Source organism: Neomonachus schauinslandi, chromosome 15, assembly GCF_002201575.2.
Source record: "Neomonachus schauinslandi chromosome 15, ASM220157v2, whole genome shotgun sequence".
In the NCBI taxonomy this organism is placed as follows: Eukaryota; Metazoa; Chordata; class Mammalia; order Carnivora; family Phocidae; genus Neomonachus; species Neomonachus schauinslandi.
Genome location: NC_058417.1, coordinates 48794884 through 48817933, shown reverse-complemented (window position 1 = coordinate 48817933; position 23050 = coordinate 48794884). Strand labels below are relative to the sequence as shown.

The window sequence follows — 23050 nt, the reverse complement described above, 5'->3', positions numbered from 1 at the left end:
TCTTGTGACCACTGAAGTACTTTCAGCTTTTCATGTTTTTACTTTCAAATAGTATCCCCTTTCTAGAATGCCCCTTTGCCCCCCATCCTACACCTGATGAAATCCTTAGGCAACCCCCCCTTTGAGTTTTTACTTCCCAGAGGATTTGCCTACTTCTTCCCAGGGGTCTCTAAGTCCTTAGTACCTACCTCCACTAACTTCCCAAATTGCTTTGTAGCTAGATGGATTCACTGCTATGTCTTCCAGTAGATTAGAGCTCTGTGAAGACAGGAACTGTGTTTTATTTATCTTTTTCAATCCCAGGGTTCAGCAGAAATAAGACAATAATAATTCTTAATACTCTGTTTATCTTTTTAAAATTCAATGTATGCATCTTTTTTTCCAGCTTATACATTTGGACTATGATGTGAATTCTAACATCCATTTGGATTCTTCAGACAACCCATACCTAATAATAGCTACTCTTTTCGTGTTGGTTTTTGATGCTCTTCTGTATTTGGCTTTGACATTATATTTTGACAAAATTTTGCCCAGTAAGTAGTAACTGAATTGTCATTCAGTGTAATTTCATTCAGTGCATTTCTATAAAATAACTGTCTACAACATATCGGGTATAAATTATCAAGCATTTTTTTCCAAAATTTCTAAAATGAGCCCAATGGTATTCTGCACTTTGTTTATAGAATCGCTTTCTAAGATCTTGTTCTACCACAATACTTTAAATTGTTTCTTTTTAAAAAGAGACGCTTGCAAGAGATGAAGGATAATTATACTATTAGTGCTTATATTAGCGCTAGATGAAGAAAGCTAGTGCTTGGGACTGGATCTTAAGGGTGTCTAAATACTTCCCAAAGCAGTTGCCTTGACAAGCTGTCCTGAGGTCACTAATCCTTAAAGTGGTGACTGATGCAATGTTCAATTGCCTCCTGTTCGTGTAGCTGAATATGGACATCGATGTTCTCCTTGGTTTTTCCTGAAATCCTCTTTTTGGTTTCAACACCAAAGGGCTGGTCATTTGGCCCTTGAGAATGAAATAGATTCAGATTCTTCATCCAACGACTCTTTTGAACCAGTGTCTCCAGAATTCCACGGGAAAGAAGCCATCAGGTAATAAATAAATTATACAAAAGTGCAAAGGGAGAACAGGTCAGGGACCAGAGGTCTATCTGGCAAAATACAGGTGTGACAAAGATTTCCTGGGTGCCTCTTTGTACCCACCTACATCCAGGCCATCCCACTTGTGAAATGCCACCATTGTTGTTAAAAGCACTTTGCTTTCCCACATTGTCAGCGTTTATATTTACGACTATCTTATTGCAGAACAACAAACATCAAGGAATAAATAATCTTCATATGTCCATTTCTCTCATTTTCTTTTTGCTCTCTTCTTGGTGCTGTTCTCTCTCTTTCTGTGACTGCTGTCTTTATGACAGACACTGTCATTGCATCCCTTGTCTTTCTTCTCCTTTTCTCTGTGATTTACCCTGCCTCCCACCTCTTTGCTTCCCAATGAAGAATAGGAGAGGGAAGAGGCAGGTGATGCAGAAAAGGGGAGATAGGCATCCAGAGAGATGGGAAGAAAACCTAAGTTAGGGTACTCATGCCGTGCATATCTTCCCTCTGAGATGATAGATGTGTTTTATTCAATGCTGATTGCTTTGTTTCCAAACAACTAGAAATCCCTAACTTCCCTGGGTCTTTGCTCAACCTCTGTTCATCATTCAATTTGCCATTGTCTCCTCAGGAAAGCCTTTCCCATCACCTGGGCCCACATGAGGGAAAGAGCCCCCAGAATTTTCTCACAACCCCAAAGACTTGATTTCTCAATCCTCTGTCTACTTCCACAATGTCCTTAAAACATTTTCCTCTTTTTTTTTTTTTCAGAATAAGAAATCTTAGGAAAGAATATGGAAAAGGAAATCATGAAAAAGTAGAAGCCTTGAAAGGTAATGAGCTAACATATTTACACGGCTGTTTGATTTGGTGACTACACCTCATTGTTGCACTGTCTTTGTGGGGATAAAGAACAGATATATTCCAGACACCACAATTTTCCTTCATTTCAACACATTGCGTTTCCTTCTGAGTGAATGTAAAACCATCGGACAATTTTAGAAAGTCAGGGTGTGCCATCGATACCTTATAGGTTTGAAAGATGTATGGCTGCATCATGAAGTTCTTTATTTTCAACTCGTCACACTCCCTAATCCTAATAAACTATCTTTATTATAGTCAACCTATTTTTAATGACAAAACTGCCCTTATCCAAAAAATTGTTAATTACATAATAATATATCATGACAATGCTATAGCTTTAAAATGTGTATCATAGGAGATACAATTTTAAATGGAAGAATTTGGGGATGGATTTTATTTTGAATATTGCTAGCCAAATACACATGCTATAAGAAATTATAAAAATTTTGGAGAATGTGGGGCACCTGAGTGGCTCAGTTGGTGAAGTGTCAGACTCTTGATTTCGGCTCAAGTCATGAACTCAGGGTCCTAAGATCGAGCCCCATGTCAGGCTCCACATGCTGCATGGAGTCTGCTTGAGATTCTCTCTCTTCCTCTCCCTCTGCCCCTCCCCCTGCTGTGCTCTCACTCTCTAAATAAAAAAATAAAATCTTAAAAAAAAATTTTTTTTTTAAATGTAAAGTTAACATGTAGGCTCTGAGTGGGATTTCTTTTTGTAATAATGCCAGGTCTGGTATTTGACATATATGAAGGCCAGATCACTGCCCTCCTTGGTCACAGTGGAGCTGGGAAAACGACTCTGTTAAACATGCTCAGTGGACTGTCCGAACCAACATCAGGTGAGGAGATAATTACAGGCAAGAACATGGACAAATAAATTAACTCCACATTTTATTAATTAGTTTTATTGGTTAATTTTAGTACTTAGTAATTTCATTAACTACTAGTCACCCTCAGGTACTTAAGAGACAAGTTTTACAAGTTTCTTCAAGTTATTCTTTTAATAGATGTATGTTCTGTTTATTTAGGAAAATCTTTGTGGTTTAAATATTTCAAGATAAGTAGCTTTATGAATACTCACTCCAACTGGTTCAGATAAATTGTGAACATTACATTTTTAGTCAATAGTGTATTCCTTATAGATCCAGTATGCTTAAAAGACTCTAGTGTTTGGGGGCACCTGGGTGGCTCAGTTGTTAAGCGTCTGCCTTTGGCTCAGGTCATGATCCCAGGGTCCTGGGATGGAGCCCTGCATCAGGCTCCCTGCTCCGAGGGAAGCCTGCTTCTCCCTCTCCCAATCCCCCTGCTTGTGTTCCCTCTCTTGCTGTCTCTCTCTGTCAAAAAAATAAATAAAATCTTTAAAAAAAAAAAAAGACTCTAGTGTTTGACACCCATTGTTTTTCACTTTAAAACATCTTAAATGAACCATGGCATGTTATCCTGTTGCTAACTGTCAACCTTTCTACTTCTAGGTTCGGTCACAATCTATAATCACACCCTTTCGGAAATGACTGACTCCAAAACCGTTAGCAAGCTCACTGGAGTCTGTCCACAATCCAATGTGCAATTTGGCTTCCTCACTGTGAAAGAAAATCTCAGGCTCTTCGCTAAAATAAAAGGGATTCAGCCACATAAAGTGGAACAAGAGGTAGAGGAACATATTAGATATCACACAGCCATGAACATGAAATTGTTTATCTAGAAAGTTCTAAATGTATTTATGTTATTTCTACATGGTGCATCATCAAAAGGGCAAAAAGGCCCTTGGCAACGAACAGCAAAATGATTGTGTTTTTAAAACAAACATGCTGGGTTTTGGACTAAACATCCTTTTCTCTTCTCTTCTCTTCTCTTCTCTTCTCTTCTCTTCTCTTCTCTTCTCTTCTCTTCTCTTCTCTTCTCTCCTCTCCTCTCCTCTCCTCTCCTCTCCTCTCCTCTCCTCTCCTCTCCTCTTCTTTTCTTTCCTTTTTGGTTAGATGCAACAAGTTTTAAGGGACTTGGAGATGGAAAATATTCAAGATATTCTTGCTCAAAATTTAAGCGGTGGACAAAAAAGGAAACTAACTTTTGGGATTGCCATTTTAGGAGACCCTCAGGTAAGTCGAGCCCTAATTATTGGTGAATGAGCTTGAGGACTGTGGAACTAGTGTATTCCATCCAACTGAATTTACAAATGGTAAATATAAAAGAATTGTTCAAGTGAAAAATTAAGTAATAAGATATTTCTCCCAAGCACTTTTACACATATATTGTTTTTTTAAAAAAATTTACCTGAAAGTGGAAAATGATTTTATGTTTCCCTACTGTGCAGGTTTTGCTATTGGACGAACCAACTGCTGGATCAGATCCTCTTTCAAGGCACTGTGTATGGAACCTCCTAAAAGAGAGGAAATCCGATAGAGTCATTCTCTTCAGTACCCAGTTCATGGATGAGGCTGACATCCTGGCTGGTGATTTTTTTTTTTTTTTTTTTTAGATTCCACATATAAGTGAGATCATACAGTATTTGTCTTTCTCTTTCTCTGATTTATCTCACTTAGCCTAATGCCTTCAAGTTCCATCCATGTCCTTTCGTGGTGGTTCTCGGTTTTCTCTCATGTGTCTTAGTGAGAAATTAGGGACATGAGTGAAATATGTGTAGATAAGTTCCAACACACCTGCTATGGGTGTATGTGTGACTTTCATGAAGACAGGAGATTCTTGCTGTCGTCCATTTGAATGTCTGCGTCTCCATGTACATTGTCCCACACATGTATTCTGATCCTATTGCAAAGCAACTCATTGGTTGTAAATATATAGCATACTCTCAAATATATACTATGTTTTATTCAGTAGGAATGTCAGTTGGCTTGAAACAGATCCTCCCATTGCATGATAATTTTTCTCAACATACTAGAGAATAAACTAACATATCATTTAGGTTATTGGATAACAAAGAAATTGGCTTACGTACGACCAGAATTAGAATGCAAATATTTTAGTGGGTCATGCTCCTAAAATGCATTATTTGGTAATGGATTTGTTCTTTTATAAACAGTGAGAGAATAACCTCTTGACACAATGCATTGTTTTTCTTTTCTGCTTAGATAGGAAGGTGTTTATATCCAATGGGAGGCTGAAGTGTGCGGGCTCTTCTCTATTCCTGAAGAAGAAATGGGGCATCGGCTACCATTTAAGGTACAACCTGTGTTGTTGGAGACATATTAGAACATGTTGCAGACAAGAGATCGTATTAGTATGTTAAAGTGGGCTACAAAATTATTAAGATCCTTTCAAGAGCGCTGTGTTAGAACAACTGATCTCCTTCTTAGCTAGAATGAACGGCAGGTGGGATTGTAGACATGGAGACTACAAGGATGATTAAGCTAAGTTTAAACCACATTTTTGGAAAATATTTTCACAACACATTGTTTGCAAAGAGAAATTTAATGGCATTCCAACCCTCTCCCAACATTTTTCCAATGCTTCTTTTTGTTCATTGTGACAATTTCAAGTCTCCTCTCTGTTCTCCCTGACTTCATCTTCTCCCTCATTCTTTTCTTATCTTCTTCTCTTCCTGATAGTAATTAATATCATTATTAATTATTATTATTATTATTATTATTATTATTAAGTAATGTCTATCACTTATTCCATATTGGCTATGCTCTAGGTTCTTGCTAAGATATTTACATATGGAATACTCATATAATCATATTTAATCCTTCAGATAACTGTAAGAAGATGGTATTGATAGCCTCTGACATGTCAGGGAGTTTTAGTAATATACCCAATCTCACATTACTTAAAGTGGTAGAATCTTTGGGCCAAGATTATAGGCGTGATATGAATCTCTCCCTATACTTCCTGCTAAAATATTAGTGTTTCTTTTTTTTTTAAGATTTTATTTATTTATTTGAGAGAGAGAATAAGAGAGAGCGAGCATGACGGGGGGAGGGTCAGAGGGAGAAGCAGACCCCCTGCTGAGCAAGGAGCCCGATATGGGACTCGATCCTGGGACTCCAGGATCATGACCTAGCTGAAGGCGGTCGCTTAACCAGCTGAGCCACCCAGGGGCCCAGTATTAGTATTTCTTAAAAAATAATTTAAGGCACTTTATCCTCAGAGGTTAAATGTATTCTGTACATTATTTACTGAGGGTTTAATCTTATCAAATCTACCATTCCATCATGATTGCTTGGTACAATCTAATTGAATCAATACCTTCCAACTAAAATGGACCCCTCACTGTTTTCTAAGTATGTTCTGTGATTTAGTTGTCTTCTCTCTGCTCAAGGGAGGATGTCTGTTTGACATGTCCTCCTCCAACCCATTTTAGCCAAGTTCAAGTCTTATCCATTCTTGAAAGTCTTTTTTGAATATTTTCTCCTTAATAAGCATCCTCTTTTCTGGAACCTGGGCAGCACTATTTTGAACTGTTGCCTCAGTCAACTTAATTAACTGGTCTTTGATCCTCAGTGATTTCATTTATATAATAGTGGTAATAATATCCACATTGCTTAATTGACTTAACTTCCCTCTTCCTCACTTCTTCTATAATATGCTGCTTTATTTGACTGCTATGTTCCAAGCTCCTCCAGGGAAAGTTCTGTATTCTTTCTGTTTGGGATCCTGGATCGTGTGTTGCATTGGGCCTTGTAAACACAGAATAGTTTTACCTAAAATTGATTTTTTAGGTTTGTATCATCAAAGTGATGTCCTCATCATTTGATAGCCCCAGTAAATTTCAGTGGATGTGACTAATAATGGTGCTTCTAAAATCTGATGATTTCATGAAGAACTTTACATGTTCTCACCAAGAAGACAGATCAGCTTTGACTCGAATAAATTTTGGACAATAAAAATGATAAAACCAGCTAACATATATTGAAGGTTTACTTGGTGCAAGGCTCTGTGTGATCACATGCATACTTTATATTAATCTGTCTTTTGAAATTCTTTGAGAACTGAGTATAAGAACACTGATTGGAATTTTGATGGAAATTTGATACTGGAAGACCTTAAGCCTGAGTTCTGGAATGTGGATTAGTGGGACATTAGGACCATGTTCTTAATGACTCTATCAAGTTACCCCTGTGTCTGTGTTCACCGTGTTCAAGTCTTAGTTTTTGCAAAACCCATACTTTACTGCAAAGGGGAAATTCAAAGCTGAGCTTTTGGATAGATGGAGACAAAATCAGGCATTTCCTCCACCTCCCTTCAGCCAACATCTAGCTGAATATATCTTTCCTCCAAATAATAATCCTTGAGTTATTATCCCTTATACTAGTGTCTCTAGATTATCTAGTTTGGACTATATTAATGTGGACTATCTTTGGACAATTTATTTTTAAGTCTTGCTTCTTGCATTAGATTATATATATATATATGTATATATATATATATAGTCTATATATATATAGTCTCATAAATATTAATGAAGTGACAAACATACTACAATTGTTTGTAGAGATGGTATTGGATAAAAATAGCATTAACATGCTCTTTTTAAATGTCAGTTTGCATCTGAATGAAATGTGTGATCCAGACAATATAACATCACTTGTTAAACAGCACATCCCTGATGCCAAATTAACAGCACAAAGTGAAGAAAAGCTCATATATATTTTGCCTTTGGAGAGGACAAACAAATTTCCAGGTAACAGAACATAGAGACCATAGAATGATTTATAATGATGTTACTAATGATAACGGTGGCCTCAAGAATGATGGATGACATTTTTATTCTTGCTAAGTGCATGGCACTGTGCATAATCCTTTAATATTCCCCAAAGTTACTGCTAATATTAGCCCCTGATATTATCCCCAGATCACTTATGAGGAAACTGAGGCAAAAGATGCTAAATATGCTTCAAGTGGCAATCTGGGCAGTTAAGAGGTACAGGACCACATCAAGCTAAAATTAAGAATATTTGGGACATTTGTTTCAGGAATGAATGAGAGAACCTGGTCCGGCAAGGAGGGGTCTGTGAAAACAGCATAGAGTGTTAAATGGGAGCAAAGGGAGTGGTACACTGCCACATGTAGATGGTTTTGTTATAAACACCGTGACATAATGTTATAATCTAAGTAACCGAATAGTAATTATGATCAATTCTAAACTCACAGCTTTGCCGCAAATACGGAAGCCTGGAGGCTCATTGCCATTCCCAGTTTTCTACCTGGTCTCCCAATATGATTTCATTTGCCAAGAGTTTTGAGGTAGACTGCATTAAAAAAAAAAAAAAGTATAACCATAGAATGTGTTTATTTTGAGTTCAAGGAATTTGCCAGCTTTTAATGGAGGGTAATGGCTCCGGGGCTGCCTGCTTGAATCAATAAGCCTGCCATAATCACGGTTCATAAAGAAATATAGTACTAGACAGTAGGGTGCGGTGATTGAAAGCTGGGATACTAGAGCCAGACTGGGTATGTTCAAATCCCAGCAGAGCTGTCAGGAGCTCCATTATTCTGGACAGGTTATATTACCTTTCTGTACTTCAATTTCCCTGTTTGTAACAAGGGAATAATGAGAGTACTAACTTTATAGGATTCTCATGAGGATTAAATTATTTAATATATTTACATATATTCTTAAAATATTAAAAATAAGCACAGCACCTGGAATCATACCTGACATAGAAGCTATGGTTATTTCTCCAAGTCTAAGACAGCCTCAGCTCTAGGATGTGTTACCAAGAAAGAAACAGACAATGACATACCAGCATTTGTGATACATTCTCATTTCAAATATGGTAAAAGATGATGAAATGTATTATCTTAGAATCAGTGAGATCACAGCAGTCTTAGATGTGTATACCATGTCTTTGATATACGTAACCTATGGAAGCAGAAACCTTTATGAAACCCACAAAGCAAAGTGTTACCTGATTATTTGTTAAATGCATTTCAAAGGGGAATGCACAATTTAAAGAAAGACTGAAAAAGAACCAACACTTAGGAATCATGACTACATCTGTATTTTTATTTATCTAACATACCCTTAAGATAGATACCTTTAATTTCTCCCAATATTTGAATTAGTTTATCCTTTATTCTACTTCACATTTTCCTGAACTTCCCCCAAACTATTCCCAGTATCAAAAAAAAAAAAAAACCCTGCCAAATGACCTACTAATCCCTATAAAGACCTACCTTCTTTTTAAAATTTTTTTGCAGCACGATGTCCCTTTTTTTATTTAAATTCAATTAATTAACATATAGTGTATAATTAGTTTCAGAGGTAGAGTTCAGTGATTCATCAGTTGCATATAACACCTAGTGCTCATTCTATCATGTGCCCTCCTTAATGCCCATCACCCAGTTACCCCATCTCCCTACCCCCAGTCCCCTCCAGCAACCCTCAATGTGTTTCCTATAGTTAAGAGTCTCTTTTTTTTTTTTTAAAGATTTTATTTATTCATTTGAGACACAGAGATAGAGAGAGAGCATGAGCAGGGGGAGAGGCAGAGGCAGAGGGAGAAGCAGGCTCCCTGCTTAGCCAGGAGCCCGATGTGGGGCTCGATTCCAGGACCCTGGGATCATGACCTGAGCCGAAGGCAGACACTTAACCATCTGAGCCACCCAGGCGCCCCTCTCTCTTTTTTTTTTTAAATGTTTTATTTATTTATTCATGAGAGTCAGAGAGAGAGAGAGAGAGAGAGGCAGAGGCAGAGGGAGAAGCAGGCTCCCCGCCTAGCAGGGAGCCCGATGCGGGACTCGATCCCAGGACCCTGGGATCATGACCTGAGCCGAAGGCAGACGCTTAACCATCTGAGCCACTCAGGCGCCCTAGTTAAGAGTCTCTTATGCTTTGTCTCTCAAGACCTACCTTCTTTGAAGGCTCTTGTGTAATCTTCATACTGTGGTCAGAAGCTGAAAAAGAGAGATAGAGTAAATGCAAAATTACATACATACTTCATCCTTTCCTTTAACTTATATATTTCTCTAAACTAGGGAAGATTGTGCAGCACCTAATTATTTCTATAAACATTAGTTATTTTGCATTTGTTATTTTACTGCCTACTAGTTATTCCTAAGAGCATTCTTCTCTCAGTTTTGGGAATAATATTCCTGAATTAACAAGGTTTTAGAATTTAATATTTCCTACCTTAGTCAGTTGGGGGTGCTATAACACATACCATGGGCTGGGGGGCTTACAAACAGCATACTGATTTTTGACGGTTCTGTAGGCCGGGAAGTCCAAGATCTGGGTTCCAGCACCTTTGGGTTCCAGTGAATTACCTCTTTGGGGTTACAGAGTGCAGACTTCTTGTATTCACATATGGCAAGAAGCAGGGAGAGGAAGCCAGCTTTCTTGTGATTCTTTCAAAGGTATTAATCCCATTAATCAAAGCTCCACCCTCAGGACTTCATCTAATCCTAATTACCTCCCAAAGCCCCCACTTCCTAATACCATCACGCCTGGAGGGTAGGGTTTCAACATATGGATTTATGGGAGACCACAAGCATTCAGTTCATTTATTACACTCCCATTATCAAACAGAATTAATTTTTTAAAAACAGAATAAATAAAACATAGTATTTCTTAGAGAACTCTGCATATGTAGCTTTCCAAGAATGAAACATAGATGATTACAATTTTATACTCAAGACATGGACACACACTATATAGGTTATTTTAGAAATAAGGGAATATCTATATCATAGCTTTGTTTCTTATGAATGCTTTTGGCCTATCACACATGTTCTCTATTGTTGAAAAATATAGTTACTATCAATCTCATTACAAATTATATTCTTCTAATGCATTTTTCTGACTACTTTTAGATCTTTACAGGGATCTTGACAGATGCTCTAACCAGGGCATTGAGAATTATGGTGTTTCCATGACAACTTTGAATGAAGTGTTCTTGAAATTAGAAGGAAAATCAGCTATTGATGAATCAGGTAAAAACAAAAGAAACTTCAATTTTATCTTTCTGTAGAATATTCTATTTTGAAAATATACTTTGAATGATGAGGTTGTTTGCTTTTGGAGGTGCTCTGATTCAGTCTGGTCTTGGGAAAACTTAGAGCAGAGAAGAGATATATTTCTATCTCCTTCTTCCCTTTTCTCCCAATACTGGTCCCCCCTCTTAAATTCCTTATTTTGTACTATGCATTTTACTGGGGGTGTGGGATATAGCAGTGTACAAGACTAGGTCCTCATGGAGTAGACAATAAATATATAATGTAAGTGCTGTAGAGAGAAAGAAATTAAAATTGTATCTTGACAGTTAACTTTTCTTGTAACATTTTGAGGCTACTGTTCCAATATCTTCAGGGTTACATTGTTGTTATTGGAAAGATTTGCTGTTGGTATAATTGCCATTCCTTGGAAAGTCCTCTCTACTTGATCTAAGATAATTCCTTGTTTCCGGTTTACTCTTTTCTATGTCCTTTTTTTTTTTCCATTTTCTATTTTTTATTGATTGAGTGGGTTTTTAAAAATACCTCTTTCCCTCTTTTATCCACTTTTGAAGTTATATACTTGTGGTTATGCTTAACTTTTAATATACATATACTATAGCTTTCTCAAAGTCTAGAGCTGATCAGTTTCTCTAGGCTTGTCTTCCAAAACAGGTAACTTTTTTCTTGTTTTCAACCATGGCTACATGAAAAAATATTGTCTCTACCAATTTTATACCCTTGGAAGGGGATGGGGAGGGTTCTATATATATACCAACTCTTCCACCTTAGTCAGAAATACTGATAGTTTATTTTTTGCAATGAGTAGATTTTTCTAGGCTAAAAATGGGTTTCTTTCATTGATTTCCCTAGAATAAATTAAGTCCTTAAAGCTATAGACATAAACCTTTTTAAAAAGAAAATACAAGATTTCTTTCATTATGTCATTAGTTTTTCTTCTTGTATTATGCCTTTTTTTTTTTTTTGCTCTGTTTCCTTTTCTTTGGTAGTTACTCTCATAATGCCATGAATTCATTTATTAGCATCTTTGCCCAAGATTCTCTACTCCAACACCATTTGGTGAAAAGATGGTCATAGAAAAATCTAAGTAATGCACATCTAAAATGACACATTATAAATTATTGATTTTATGTTTTATAGATGTTGGAATTTGGGGAGAGTTACAAAGTAATAGGACAAAAGACACAGGAGGCCTTGTTGAGCTGGAACAAATTTTGTCTTCCTTTAAGGAAACAAAGAAATCAATCAGCGGCATGGCTCTCTGGAGACAGCAGCTCTATGCAATAGCAAAAGTTCGCTTCCTCAAGTTAAAGAATGAAAAAAAAAAACTCTGTTGACCATGTGAGTACCCAAGTGTTTCAGATATGTTGGGTTAGTGCTCTCAAAATAAATTCAAGGGGAAAAAAACAAAAACAAACAAATAAACAAACAAACAAAACACACAAAAAAACCCTCTGAGATAAATTCCAGCAATTGCATGTGGTCTTTTTTTAACACAGAAAACAATTTCCAATTGCTTTGGTGGGTATGTAATTAAACCCGGTAAAGTTTGGGCTTTTTCTCTTAATTTCACACAGACTCTGCTCTTATCCAAGGGTTGAAATCGTTTTTCTGAAGCATGGAAGTTAGCACTTGGGTCCCATCCCCAGAACTTCCTCTTTGCCCAAATAGCCCTGTGCCAGGCTGGATCTGAGCCATCCACTCTCTGGAACCTGCTTCATGGTTCACACATTTCCCTATAGCTTCGGGTTGTTCATTGAGTAATACCTCCTTGCAAAAATCCTGCTCTCCAGCCAGGAATCATTCATTAAAAAATATTTGTTAGCACTTCTGCATAACACTCTATGTTAAATATCTGTAACACTTATCAAAATAAATCAGACATGAGATTTGGCTCTTGAAGGTAATTAGAAGTACACTCAAAACCATAGCATAAGATTAGACAATATTGTCAACCAGAACATTCAATATGTGAAAGATTATGTTCCAATATGGGCATCAGAAAAATCGTTTTATATGAGGGAGAAATGGAGTCTGGTGTAGGAAAATGTAACAGTTAGCCAAGGAAAGAAAGGAGGATGGAAATTCAGGCAGAGGGGGCAATACTGAGTATGGAGATACATGAAAACTCAGAAGAGCTATTATCAATTTGAGTTGATTACAACATGAAGGATCCAGAAAAGTAAAAAATAATTTTGATAACGTATTACATACAGCTGAAGAGTTTGGGCTTTATGACTAGTAATGAAGTATTGAAGTTTTCTTTTTTGTTTGAAAAGATGATTGACATAATTAGAACAGATTGCCAGGGAGGGGCACTGGGTGGCTTGTCTGTTGGGCATCCTACTCTAGATTTCAGCTCATGTCATGATCCCAGGGTCGTGAGATCCAGCCCTGTGTCAGATTCTGCACTCAGCTGGGAGTCTGCTTGGGGATTTCTCTTTCTCTCGCCCTCTGCCCCTCCCCCCACTTGCGCTCACTCTTATTCTCTCTGTAAAATATAAAATAAAATAAACAGATTGCCAAATTGCACTTAATTGGGCAACAGTGCAAAAATGGCTCAGAAATAGTAGACTCTGGAGACGAGGAAAACAGTCATTGAGGACAATACTGAAAGAGGTCAGGAGAGAGACAATTAAGGTCCAAACTTGAAAAGTGGAAGAGAAAAGTTTTTAGGCACCTAATAATGATGATATGATAGAAATTTTCAGCTATTCAGAAAAGAGACTTAAAGGAGACAGATTAGTGGAAAATGATCCTTGGGAACTTGAGTGAATGAGAAAACGTAATTTATACAAATTGGGAACAGGAAGGGAAAAAGTTTCAGAGTGTAGTACGTTTGAGTGTTGGTGGTATGCCTGTGTTCAGTGGTCTAGAAAAAGGAAGAAATGCAAGATGGAAACAGAGGAAAGAAGTAGGAATTGGAGAGATATTTAAGAGTCATACCTAGCCAACATCATGAGCTTGAGTGACATGTCCAAAATGGGGGGGGTGGGCGGAGGAGAGGCATTTAGAGAGATAGAAAGACCAAGCATAGATACGTAGGAACCATTTCATTTTAGAAAAAAGAAATAAGGGGTGGGGGTGGGGGGGAAGCATGATTCCTATATTTGATTAGTGCTTAGAATTTATTTCTATTTTAATATCCAGTATCTACTCAAACTTAAAAATCTACAAAAGTTGCTATAGATTTTTTTTTTCTTTTACATTTTCCTCCATGTAGATTATTGCTTTTTGGCATCAGCTTTTGCCCTCAGCTTTTGGAACATCTATTCTATGAGTTATATCAAAAAAGTTATTCTTGGGGACTGACTCCTAATATGTACTTCCTCTCTCCGGGACAACCACCTCAAGCTCCTCTGACCCACTTACTGGTAATCAATAAAACAGGTAAACATAGAGCTAAAATGTAACTTTTCAGTGTTGTTCTTCTTGAGAGATTCCCCAGACAACATAAACCATGAGGGGAAAAATAAATTCTGTATGTTTTAGAAAACACATATGAGGCCAAATAGGAAATTAATTTTAAAAAATGAAAAATTCAAGGTTGGGAAGTTTATTTTAGAAACACATCTTGCAAGGTTACTTAAATCCTAAAGTTGATTGCACCGAGCAACCAAAGGGGATTTAGTAAGATAAATCATTGACTGATCTTTGAGGCCTTTCCACATTTTTAAAGTACTGTGCATTCTTGGGCACTGGAAAAAAATCTGTTCCAAATTTCTAAGAAAATAGAAGATTAATATCTTTAAGGATTATGATGTTAACTTTAAATAGTATTTTTACACTAACAAATTACATGTAAATGGCTAGGCTCTAGGGAAAGTAATCTTGTCCCATCTTTGATATCAGAATGGATTTTGGTATCATAGCATCATTTCTGCCTTTCTAAGGAAATCCTTAGACAGTCTTTTATTATGGTATGCTTTGGGTGACATCATTTAGTTTACTTTAGGGGTTTTTTTTGTTTTGTTTTGTTTTGTTTTTTATTATTACTTGCCTGTTGTTTTACTTCCCTCTTGCTTCTTTTGATTTTTACCTTCATGATAGGGTCAAGTATTGATAACTTTATACATTCACTGAGGCAACAGAACATAGCTTTGGAAGTGGATGCCTTTGGAACTAGAAGTGGCCCAAACGAGCTATCATACAATGGTGTTATCACTGTGTCAGGTGATGACAAGGTATGTTGGGTTCTGACTGTTGCATCTCACCAAAGATGGGGTATGGACGCCATTTGAATAATACCTAACAACGGACATGAAAGGCCAATTTAACACAAACAGATGGGATATCTCTCATTTGTAAAAGGAGAAGCTGTACTGCAAATATTTGCCCATAGCCTCCATTATAACAACACAGAATGAAATGCTGTTTGATTTTATTCCTCATTAAATTGTATGCACTATTATTAACAATGAATTTAAATCTTATTATAGATTGTATTCCATTCTAATAATGAACTTAAATCTTACTCTCAATTGGATTTCAACTCAAATGACACTTTGAGGAATCCTCTAATAAGAAGTCTGATTAATATCTATCGTGAACTGCAGCTCCATTACCAAAAAAAAAAAAAAAAATCGTTCTTAATTTTTTTACAGTAGACTTTTGTTTATTTTTTATGGGAAAAAAGCTCAAGTCTTGGCTGCTAAACTTTATACAAATGGGTCAAATCTTTAGATAAATATTTATATTCAGCTATCTGATACTAAAAAATTTCTGTTTCCGGGGCACCTGGGTGGCTCAGTCAGTTAAGCGGCTGCCTTCGGCTCAGGTCATGATCCTGGGGTCCTGGTCTCGAGCCCCACGACAGGCTCCCTGCTCAGCGGAGAGCCTGCTTCTCCCTCTCCCTCTGCCTGCCACTCTGCCTACTTGTGCTCTCTATCTCTCTGTCAAATAAATAAATAAAATCTTAAAAAAAAAATTTGTTTCCTACAACTTGCAGTTCATGAATCAACAACAGTGGATCACCTAGGAGCTTGTTAGAAATGCAGACTCTCAACTAATGAATCGTTGAACACTACATCAAAAACTAATGATGTACTATATGTTGGCTAATTGAACATAATGATAATAATAAGTAAATAAATAAAAATTATGTGCCAGATGTTGAAAAAAAAGAAAAGAATTGCAGACTCTTAGCCCCCACTCCAGACCTACTGAGTATTTGCACTTTAATAAAATCTGTGGATTAGTACGCTCACTGAAGTTTGAGAAGGACTGCCTTATTTGGCAATATTTAAGATTGGTGTATTTCTTATAAAAATTTACATTTCTGCTTCCCTTGAAAAATCTCTCCATATGCTATTTCTGGCAGTCTGTGGTTGGAATTGAGAAACAGTTGCCCAGTTTAGACTTGGACTTTACTTGCCAAGTTGCTCTATCCCCATGCTGCTTCACACATGTATATGACCTGCCTAGACCCTGTGGGAGTTTGGGGAGAAATCCCTGTGACAGACAAATGAAAAAAGATAACAAGAGAGTGTTATATGTGTAAGCCACAGCAGGTAAATGTTACAATGCTTGACCATTTGCAACTTGTCAGAGTTAATTTTCAGAAATAATTTGTGTGCCAATAATAAAATTAGAAATTACCTTTGATCAAACTGGTCTTTGGTATGTTTTAATCAGGCTAGTTTCCGGTGTGCTCAGAAAAATAGTTTAAAAAATGGCATTCTTAATATCAGTAAACATTACTTTAAGTAATTAGATTAGATACAATCCATGTGATTTATTTGTGATTGCAAAAATGCATGCCCAAATAATAACTTACTTACATTCTTTTTATCTGGGCAAGAAGTAATCATGTTATATATATGTATATACACGTCATATATTTTATATAATATATAGAGAGAGATGTAACATTTTTTACCATATGTCTCCCCCCCAGTTTTATTAAGATAAAAGTAATATACAGCACTGTATAAGTCTAAGGTGTACAGCATTATGACTTACATATACTGTGAAATGATTTTAAAATGTCATTTTAAAAGAGATTTTTTTTTAAAGATTTTATTTATTTATTTGACAGAGAGAGAGACAGTGAGAGAGGGAACACAAGTAGGGGGAGTGGGAGAGGAAGAAGCAGGCTTCCTGCCAAGCAGGGAGCCTGATGAGGGGCTCAATCCCAGGACCCTGGGATCATGACCAGAGCCGAAGGCAGACGCTTAACGACTGAGCCACCCAGGTGCCCCTAAAAGAGATTTTTACATGCAGCATTGCTACTGCAAGCTCAGTATTTGTGAAAACCCATGCTTTCATTACAGTAGCTGCCTGCCTTCTGCTTCCAAGTATCCACGCATTCTTAATTTATAAAGTGCATGTATCGCATTTTGAAAGGAAGCCTACTGCCATGTCAAAGAGACATTGCTTTGTGGAGTTTTATGGTATTGCTGCTAAAAAGCATCTGAGGTATTTCATTTTGTGAGCATTTAGGCATAAATAGCCACACGGCTGATGCTATGGTCAGTAAAGAGCAAAATACTGAATTATTCCTTGCGGTATATCGGGAATTAATCAAATAATATGGGTGATGGTGATATTAATCACATTTAGTGCTTTAGCCTTCCTGTTTTGTCAATAATTCGAACGATTTTCTACCATATTCTTTCATTAAATTTTGTATTTGCTTTCTGAGGACTTAGAATGCATATTTGTTACATTTTAGGATCACAGGTTCTCAATAGCATGTAACACCAAAAGGCTGAATTGCTTTCCTGTCCTCATGGATATCATCAGCAATGGGCTACTTAGAATTTTTAATTCTTCAGAACACATTCGGACTGACAGAAGCACATATTTTGAAGTAAGTATAATTTTTTAGAGTGGGGGGCAGAGGAAGAGAGAGAGAGAGAGAGTCCTAATCAGGTTCCACGCCCAGCTTGGAGCCCGATGCGGGGCTCGATCCCACAACACTGAGATCATGACCTGAGCCGAAATCAAGAGTCGGATGCTTAACCGACTGCACCACCCAGGCACCCCTGAAGTAAGTATAATATTATCTCACTTATCCTGAACTTTAAGGAGTTTTCAAGAAGACACTTGAAATGCTGAAATAACATCATGTTAATTTTTGTGAACTTGTTCTTGAATAAGTGTATGTTTTACATACATGTAGTTTACATTTACGGGTTTATACAGCTATTTGCATTATTTTTCTTTGGAGCGCATCGAGTTTCCATCAAAGAACGTTCAGCTTTGACTAGATCAGCAGACAGGCTGAACTAGAAGCAGTTTTTGTTTGAATTACAGTTTGCCAGGCCTGCTCAGATCTTGAGTCAGAATCTCCACAGAATCTTCACACGCAGCAGTGGGGGTGGGGGGGGGCAGCTCTATCATCTCGCCATTTTGAATCTCCCTTCGCCTTCTTGAAATGACACCATGGGCATACTCTACAGCTCCCTGGTCACTCTTCATTATTGAGAATTATTCCAGTGCTGTCCAAAACTTCAATTTCCTATCCAATTCAAACACCGCAGGGTCAATTTGTGGCCTAATGGTGGTGGACTGGGTGGGTGGGCAGTGGTGGGCTTTGCCCTTTCCCCCCCTTTTCTAGTCTAACATCCTGGAGTAGAAAGGAGAGAGTGACCTTGCTCAGACTCCCCACCCCCTTTTTTCTCCACTGCTGGGGCTGGAAGCAGAGAGGAAAGATGGAGAGGTTAAGACAGGAAGAAATGCTGCTCTGGAGACATCCTGCTTTCTCTAGTTGTATCTGCTACCTGTAGCTTCTACGTATGTGACCGCCACAGCCTAGGTGACCTGCCTGATTGTCTTGGGTAGTATTTAGCTTTGACTCCAGTTGCTTGTGTAGAGGAAGATGCACTCGATGATGCAGAGCAGAATTTCCCTTCGGCTGCTACAGAGATGCCCTCACTGTCAAGCTCTCTCTCCTTTCCCTTGTTCATTGCTTGATGTGGCCATCATGCAGGTAGTTAACTTCCACCCCTGCATTAACCTCTGTGCTTCTTCAGAAAGAGCTGTAAGAACTGTTGAGTGCCTCTTGCATGCTGTTGGAAAGCTATAGAGATTTGGGGGTGCGGGGGGGCTGCCCCACATTCTTTATAACCCTAATTCACATATTTGAATGACTTAGTTAAGATTAAGCACAAATGAACCAGACGTCCAATTGCTAGCAGTTCACGTGTTCTGCGTGATTTTAGGAGCACACGTCTTATGAGCATGGGTACCTGAGCAATGCCTTCTTCTGGATACCTGTGGCAGCCTGTTTTACTCCTTACATTGCGATGAGCAGCATCGGGGACTATAAAGTAAGAAGAGTTAACAAAGTCCTTGCATGTTCTTATTACTCAGAGACCCCTTCTCCACTCTATGACTGTACATTTCTATGGAGGTGGTGCACCTAATTTATATGCTTTTAATAAAAGGTTGGCAAATATGAAGAAAATGTTATTTTTCTTAAACAACTGTGAGACCTCAGGAAGGACAGCTGAGGAGTATCATCAGCTAACAGGGAATGGCAGCTTTCATCTGGTTTATCACTTAGATTTTTATTGGTAGTCACGACCCTCTGACATTATCACAATGCCTCTCTGAGCGATGGTTTTCGCTTTAAGATTGTGGTGAAGTTACTCAGTTAAACAGTCCTAACCAACTCACCACAGCATTTTGGCTTATTGTTGAAAAAGGCTGCCCCTTTCAAGATTCATTTTAGCTTCATTCAATTGGAACATACTTGTACTAAAATTTTTTTTATAGAATATTTATCTAAAACCTAAATCGAATTGGCAACTCCATGATATTGGTATCTCTTTCTCCTTAACCTCCATAGCCGGCTAATGGTGAAGTCATGGAATTTGCCTCTGAAATATGTCTAAATCTTTCCACATTCCTCCATCTCTCCTCAACACCCTAGTGAGATCCACTATCATGTCTCTCCTGGATGAGCACATCAGCCTCCTTAACTGCTCGCTGTGGATCCCCATTAGTCTTCTCCTTACCCATTCTCCACCCAGTGAGACAGAGCAATTACTTAAAAACACGCACCTGATCATGTTGATTACCTGCCTAAGTCCCTCCAGTGGTTTCTTGGCAAACCAAAGAGCAAGAATGAAATCCTTGCTGTAGCCTGAAAAGCCGTGCATGATCTGGACCTGGACGTCTTTCTCCACTTTGATCTGACACCACTATTACCTCAATAACTATGTCCAGCCATGCTGTCTTTCCAGTTTCCCGAGAGGGTCAACTCTCCCCACTGCTGGTCTTCTCTCCTATGCTCTCTGCCCACTGTGCTCCTTACCTGTCACCTGTATAATTCCTACTCACCACTTAGACCCTAACTCAGGCCCTTCATAAGGGAAACTCCTCTGACAAATCCCCTAATTACAATTCACCTCTCCTATGACCCTTATCTTAACACTTTTAATTTTACTTCTTAAATTTTAATTTTCACAATTTTAATTATGTAGCTATCACTACACTTATTTGCCTATCACCTTTATCTCTCTTGCCCCCTGCAACTTAAACTCCACAAGAGCCCATGACCAACACAAAGCACATGGTGGGCTCAGCAAACATATATTGAACACATTACTGAACAGAAAATGTCCAACTCTCTAACGCACCCTTGCTATCATTCTTTTTCCTGCTGTTTTTCCAGATACACTCCCCTTTCCAGAATATTTATCTCCATTCTAACTTTTTTCCTAAGGAATGTCTTTATATAGACCCAATTTTAGGTTTAAAATTTCCATTGCTTTTGTGCTTCTGTTAAAGTTCAAGTAATATTTTAAGCCTTGTGTTAAGGCAATCACCGCAATATAGCTTAGAGTGAGTCACAATATCAAAATCTACTTACTAGTTTTCATATGTAATAATGAAAAATGTGGTCTACTTCAAGACAATAAGTGTCTTATTTTTATCTTATTAGTTTTAACAGACATCTTCTTATGCCAACCTAAAGAGTTGGTAATGAAATTGACCTGTTAGAAGATCATTTCTTAGACCTAAAATGAAATGCCAATAATTAATGGACTCTTTACACCCAGCATAAATTTGAAGAATCTTACAGGAAATTTGCAGACCTACATCTTTTGAATCTTTGTGCAATTTTCAAGTCTCCATTAGTGTCAAAAGGAAGAGTAGCTTTGTGAATACAAGAACAGGAATCTTACTGAGGCAATGTCCAGTCATTCTGTGATAGAATGTGAGCTGGTTATATTAGTGCATTTCTCCTTCAGATGATGAAGTCACCATGCAGTTTGGAGCATCATCGATCCCCTTGAAGGAGGAGTGTGGCCAGTAAAAGTCTCATTTACTAAATCGGCATAATATATGAAAGGGACACAGGAAAAAAAAAATGAATGATTTTGTGACCACATATTTACAACTTCTCGAGCCTCGACTATTCAGCACTTTTGATGATTCTTCCTTTTCTTTCCCAGAGAAAAGTTCACTCCCAGCTACGGATTTCAGGGCTCTACCCTTCTGCGTACTGGTTTGGCCAGGCACTGGTAGATATTCCACTCTACTTCTTGATCCTCCTTCTGATGCAAATAATGGATTACGTTTTTAGCCCAGATGAAATTATATTTATAATTCAAAACCTTTTAGTTCAGGTAAGTGGCAAAAATTATGAGGTAGTTTTGTTAGACTATATTTCATGAATGCAATGACATTATTTATCTTCAACTAAAGAACTTCAAATTACCTTTGCTATCGTGTAGTTTGGAAAGTTGAGGTTTCAGTAGGAATGCTTTCCTAGGTAGTATTTACCTTATCCAACCTTAATATTTCTATTTTCAGATCCTGTGTAGTATTGGATATGTCTCATCTCTGGTTTTCTTGACATACGTGATTTCATTCATTTTTCGCAATGGGAGAAAAAATAGTGGTATTTGGTCATTTTTCTTCTTAATTGTAAGTATGCAGACAGTGCATATTATTTGATTTTTAAATCATTTTTTTTAAAGATTTTTTTTTTATTTATTTGAGAGAGAGAGCACATGAGAGGGGGGAGGGTCAGAGGGAGAAGCAGGCTCCCTGCCGAGCAGGAAGACCGATGCGGGACTCGATCCAGGGACTCCAGGATCATGACCTGAGCCGAAGGCAGTCGCTTAACCAACTGAGCCACCCAGGCGCCCTGATTTTTAAATCATTTTTAAATAATTTTAAGAATATGTATTTTAAAGGTACAGTCAACAAGAGGGACAATGTCGAACTAAAAAGCTTCTGCATAGCAAACAAAGCAATCAACAAAATGACAGGGCAACCTATGGAATGGGGAAAATATTTATAAACCATATATGTCAATTATATCTCAATAAAGCTGGGGGGGAAGGAGAATCATTTAAGGATGAAATTAATCTGACCAAGAAATAAATTAGAATAAAGAATTTAAAAAATTAAAAAAGGTTATAAAAGCACCGGTAGAGACCACCGAATTCTGTTAAACGTGCGTGAAGATTGCAAAACTTTGGGAATCATGGTTATAACATTTATATAAAAAAACCCACAAGGTGTAATAGTGCCTTTTATAAAGTGAGCATAACTTTAGTAATAAATCCTAAGAAAGATAGGGACACCTGGGTGGCTCAGTCAGTTAAGCATCTGCCTTCAGCTCAGATCATGATCTCAGGGTCCTGGGATCGAGTCCCACATTGGGCTCCTTGATCAGTGGGGAGCCTGCTGCTCCCCCTGCTTGTGCTCTCTCTTTCTCTCTCTGACAAATAAATAAATAAAATCTTAAAAAAAAGAAAGATAGAGTAAAAAGAATATCATTGATAAGTTAATTTGGAAAATCAAAGACAGTTGTCTAAATAAAAAGATGACAAAGCAAACCCAGAAATAAATTAAAACAAGAAAAAGAGGAATAGCCCAGTATGATTTATTTTAGATTGAGATGATGATTCACTATTAGGAGCTTTCAAATTAAGAGAGGAAAACTGCATGAATTAAGAAAACACCATATAGGGGCGCCTGGGTGGCTCAGTTGGTTAAGCGACTGCCTTCAGCTCAGGTCATGATCCTGGAGTCCCGGGATCGAGTCCCGCATCGGGCTCCCTGCTCGGCAGGGAGCCTGCTTCTCCCTCTGACCCTCCCCCCTCTCATGAGCTCTCTCTCTCTCTCATTCTGTCTCAAATAAATAAATGAAATCTTAAAAAAAAAAAAAAAAAGAAAACACCATATAATTCCTTTAAAA

General features: G+C 37.7%; 1 protein-coding gene across 1 annotated transcript in view; it reads left to right on the top strand.

Moving 5' to 3' along the window:
- Positions 1 to 23050, top strand: part of ABCA9 (ATP binding cassette subfamily A member 9) — a 58376-nt gene that overhangs the window by 20363 nt on the left and 14963 nt on the right. Inside the window, exons 9-26 of the mRNA XM_044921847.1 lie at positions 386 to 533; positions 939 to 1107; positions 1885 to 1946; positions 2706 to 2816; positions 3450 to 3625; positions 3954 to 4073; positions 4289 to 4427; positions 5064 to 5154; positions 7476 to 7615; positions 10747 to 10866; positions 12028 to 12221; positions 12387 to 12412; positions 14111 to 14277; positions 14938 to 15071; positions 17561 to 17698; positions 19053 to 19160; positions 21294 to 21467; positions 21655 to 21768. Coding sequence (XP_044777782.1) covers positions 386 to 533; positions 939 to 1107; positions 1885 to 1946; positions 2706 to 2816; positions 3450 to 3625; positions 3954 to 4073; positions 4289 to 4427; positions 5064 to 5154; positions 7476 to 7615; positions 10747 to 10866; positions 12028 to 12221; positions 12387 to 12412; positions 14111 to 14277; positions 14938 to 15071; positions 17561 to 17698; positions 19053 to 19160; positions 21294 to 21467; positions 21655 to 21768 — 2331 coding nt within the window. The remainder of the gene's footprint in view (positions 1 to 385; positions 534 to 938; positions 1108 to 1884; positions 1947 to 2705; positions 2817 to 3449; positions 3626 to 3953; positions 4074 to 4288; positions 4428 to 5063; positions 5155 to 7475; positions 7616 to 10746; positions 10867 to 12027; positions 12222 to 12386; positions 12413 to 14110; positions 14278 to 14937; positions 15072 to 17560; positions 17699 to 19052; positions 19161 to 21293; positions 21468 to 21654; positions 21769 to 23050) is intronic.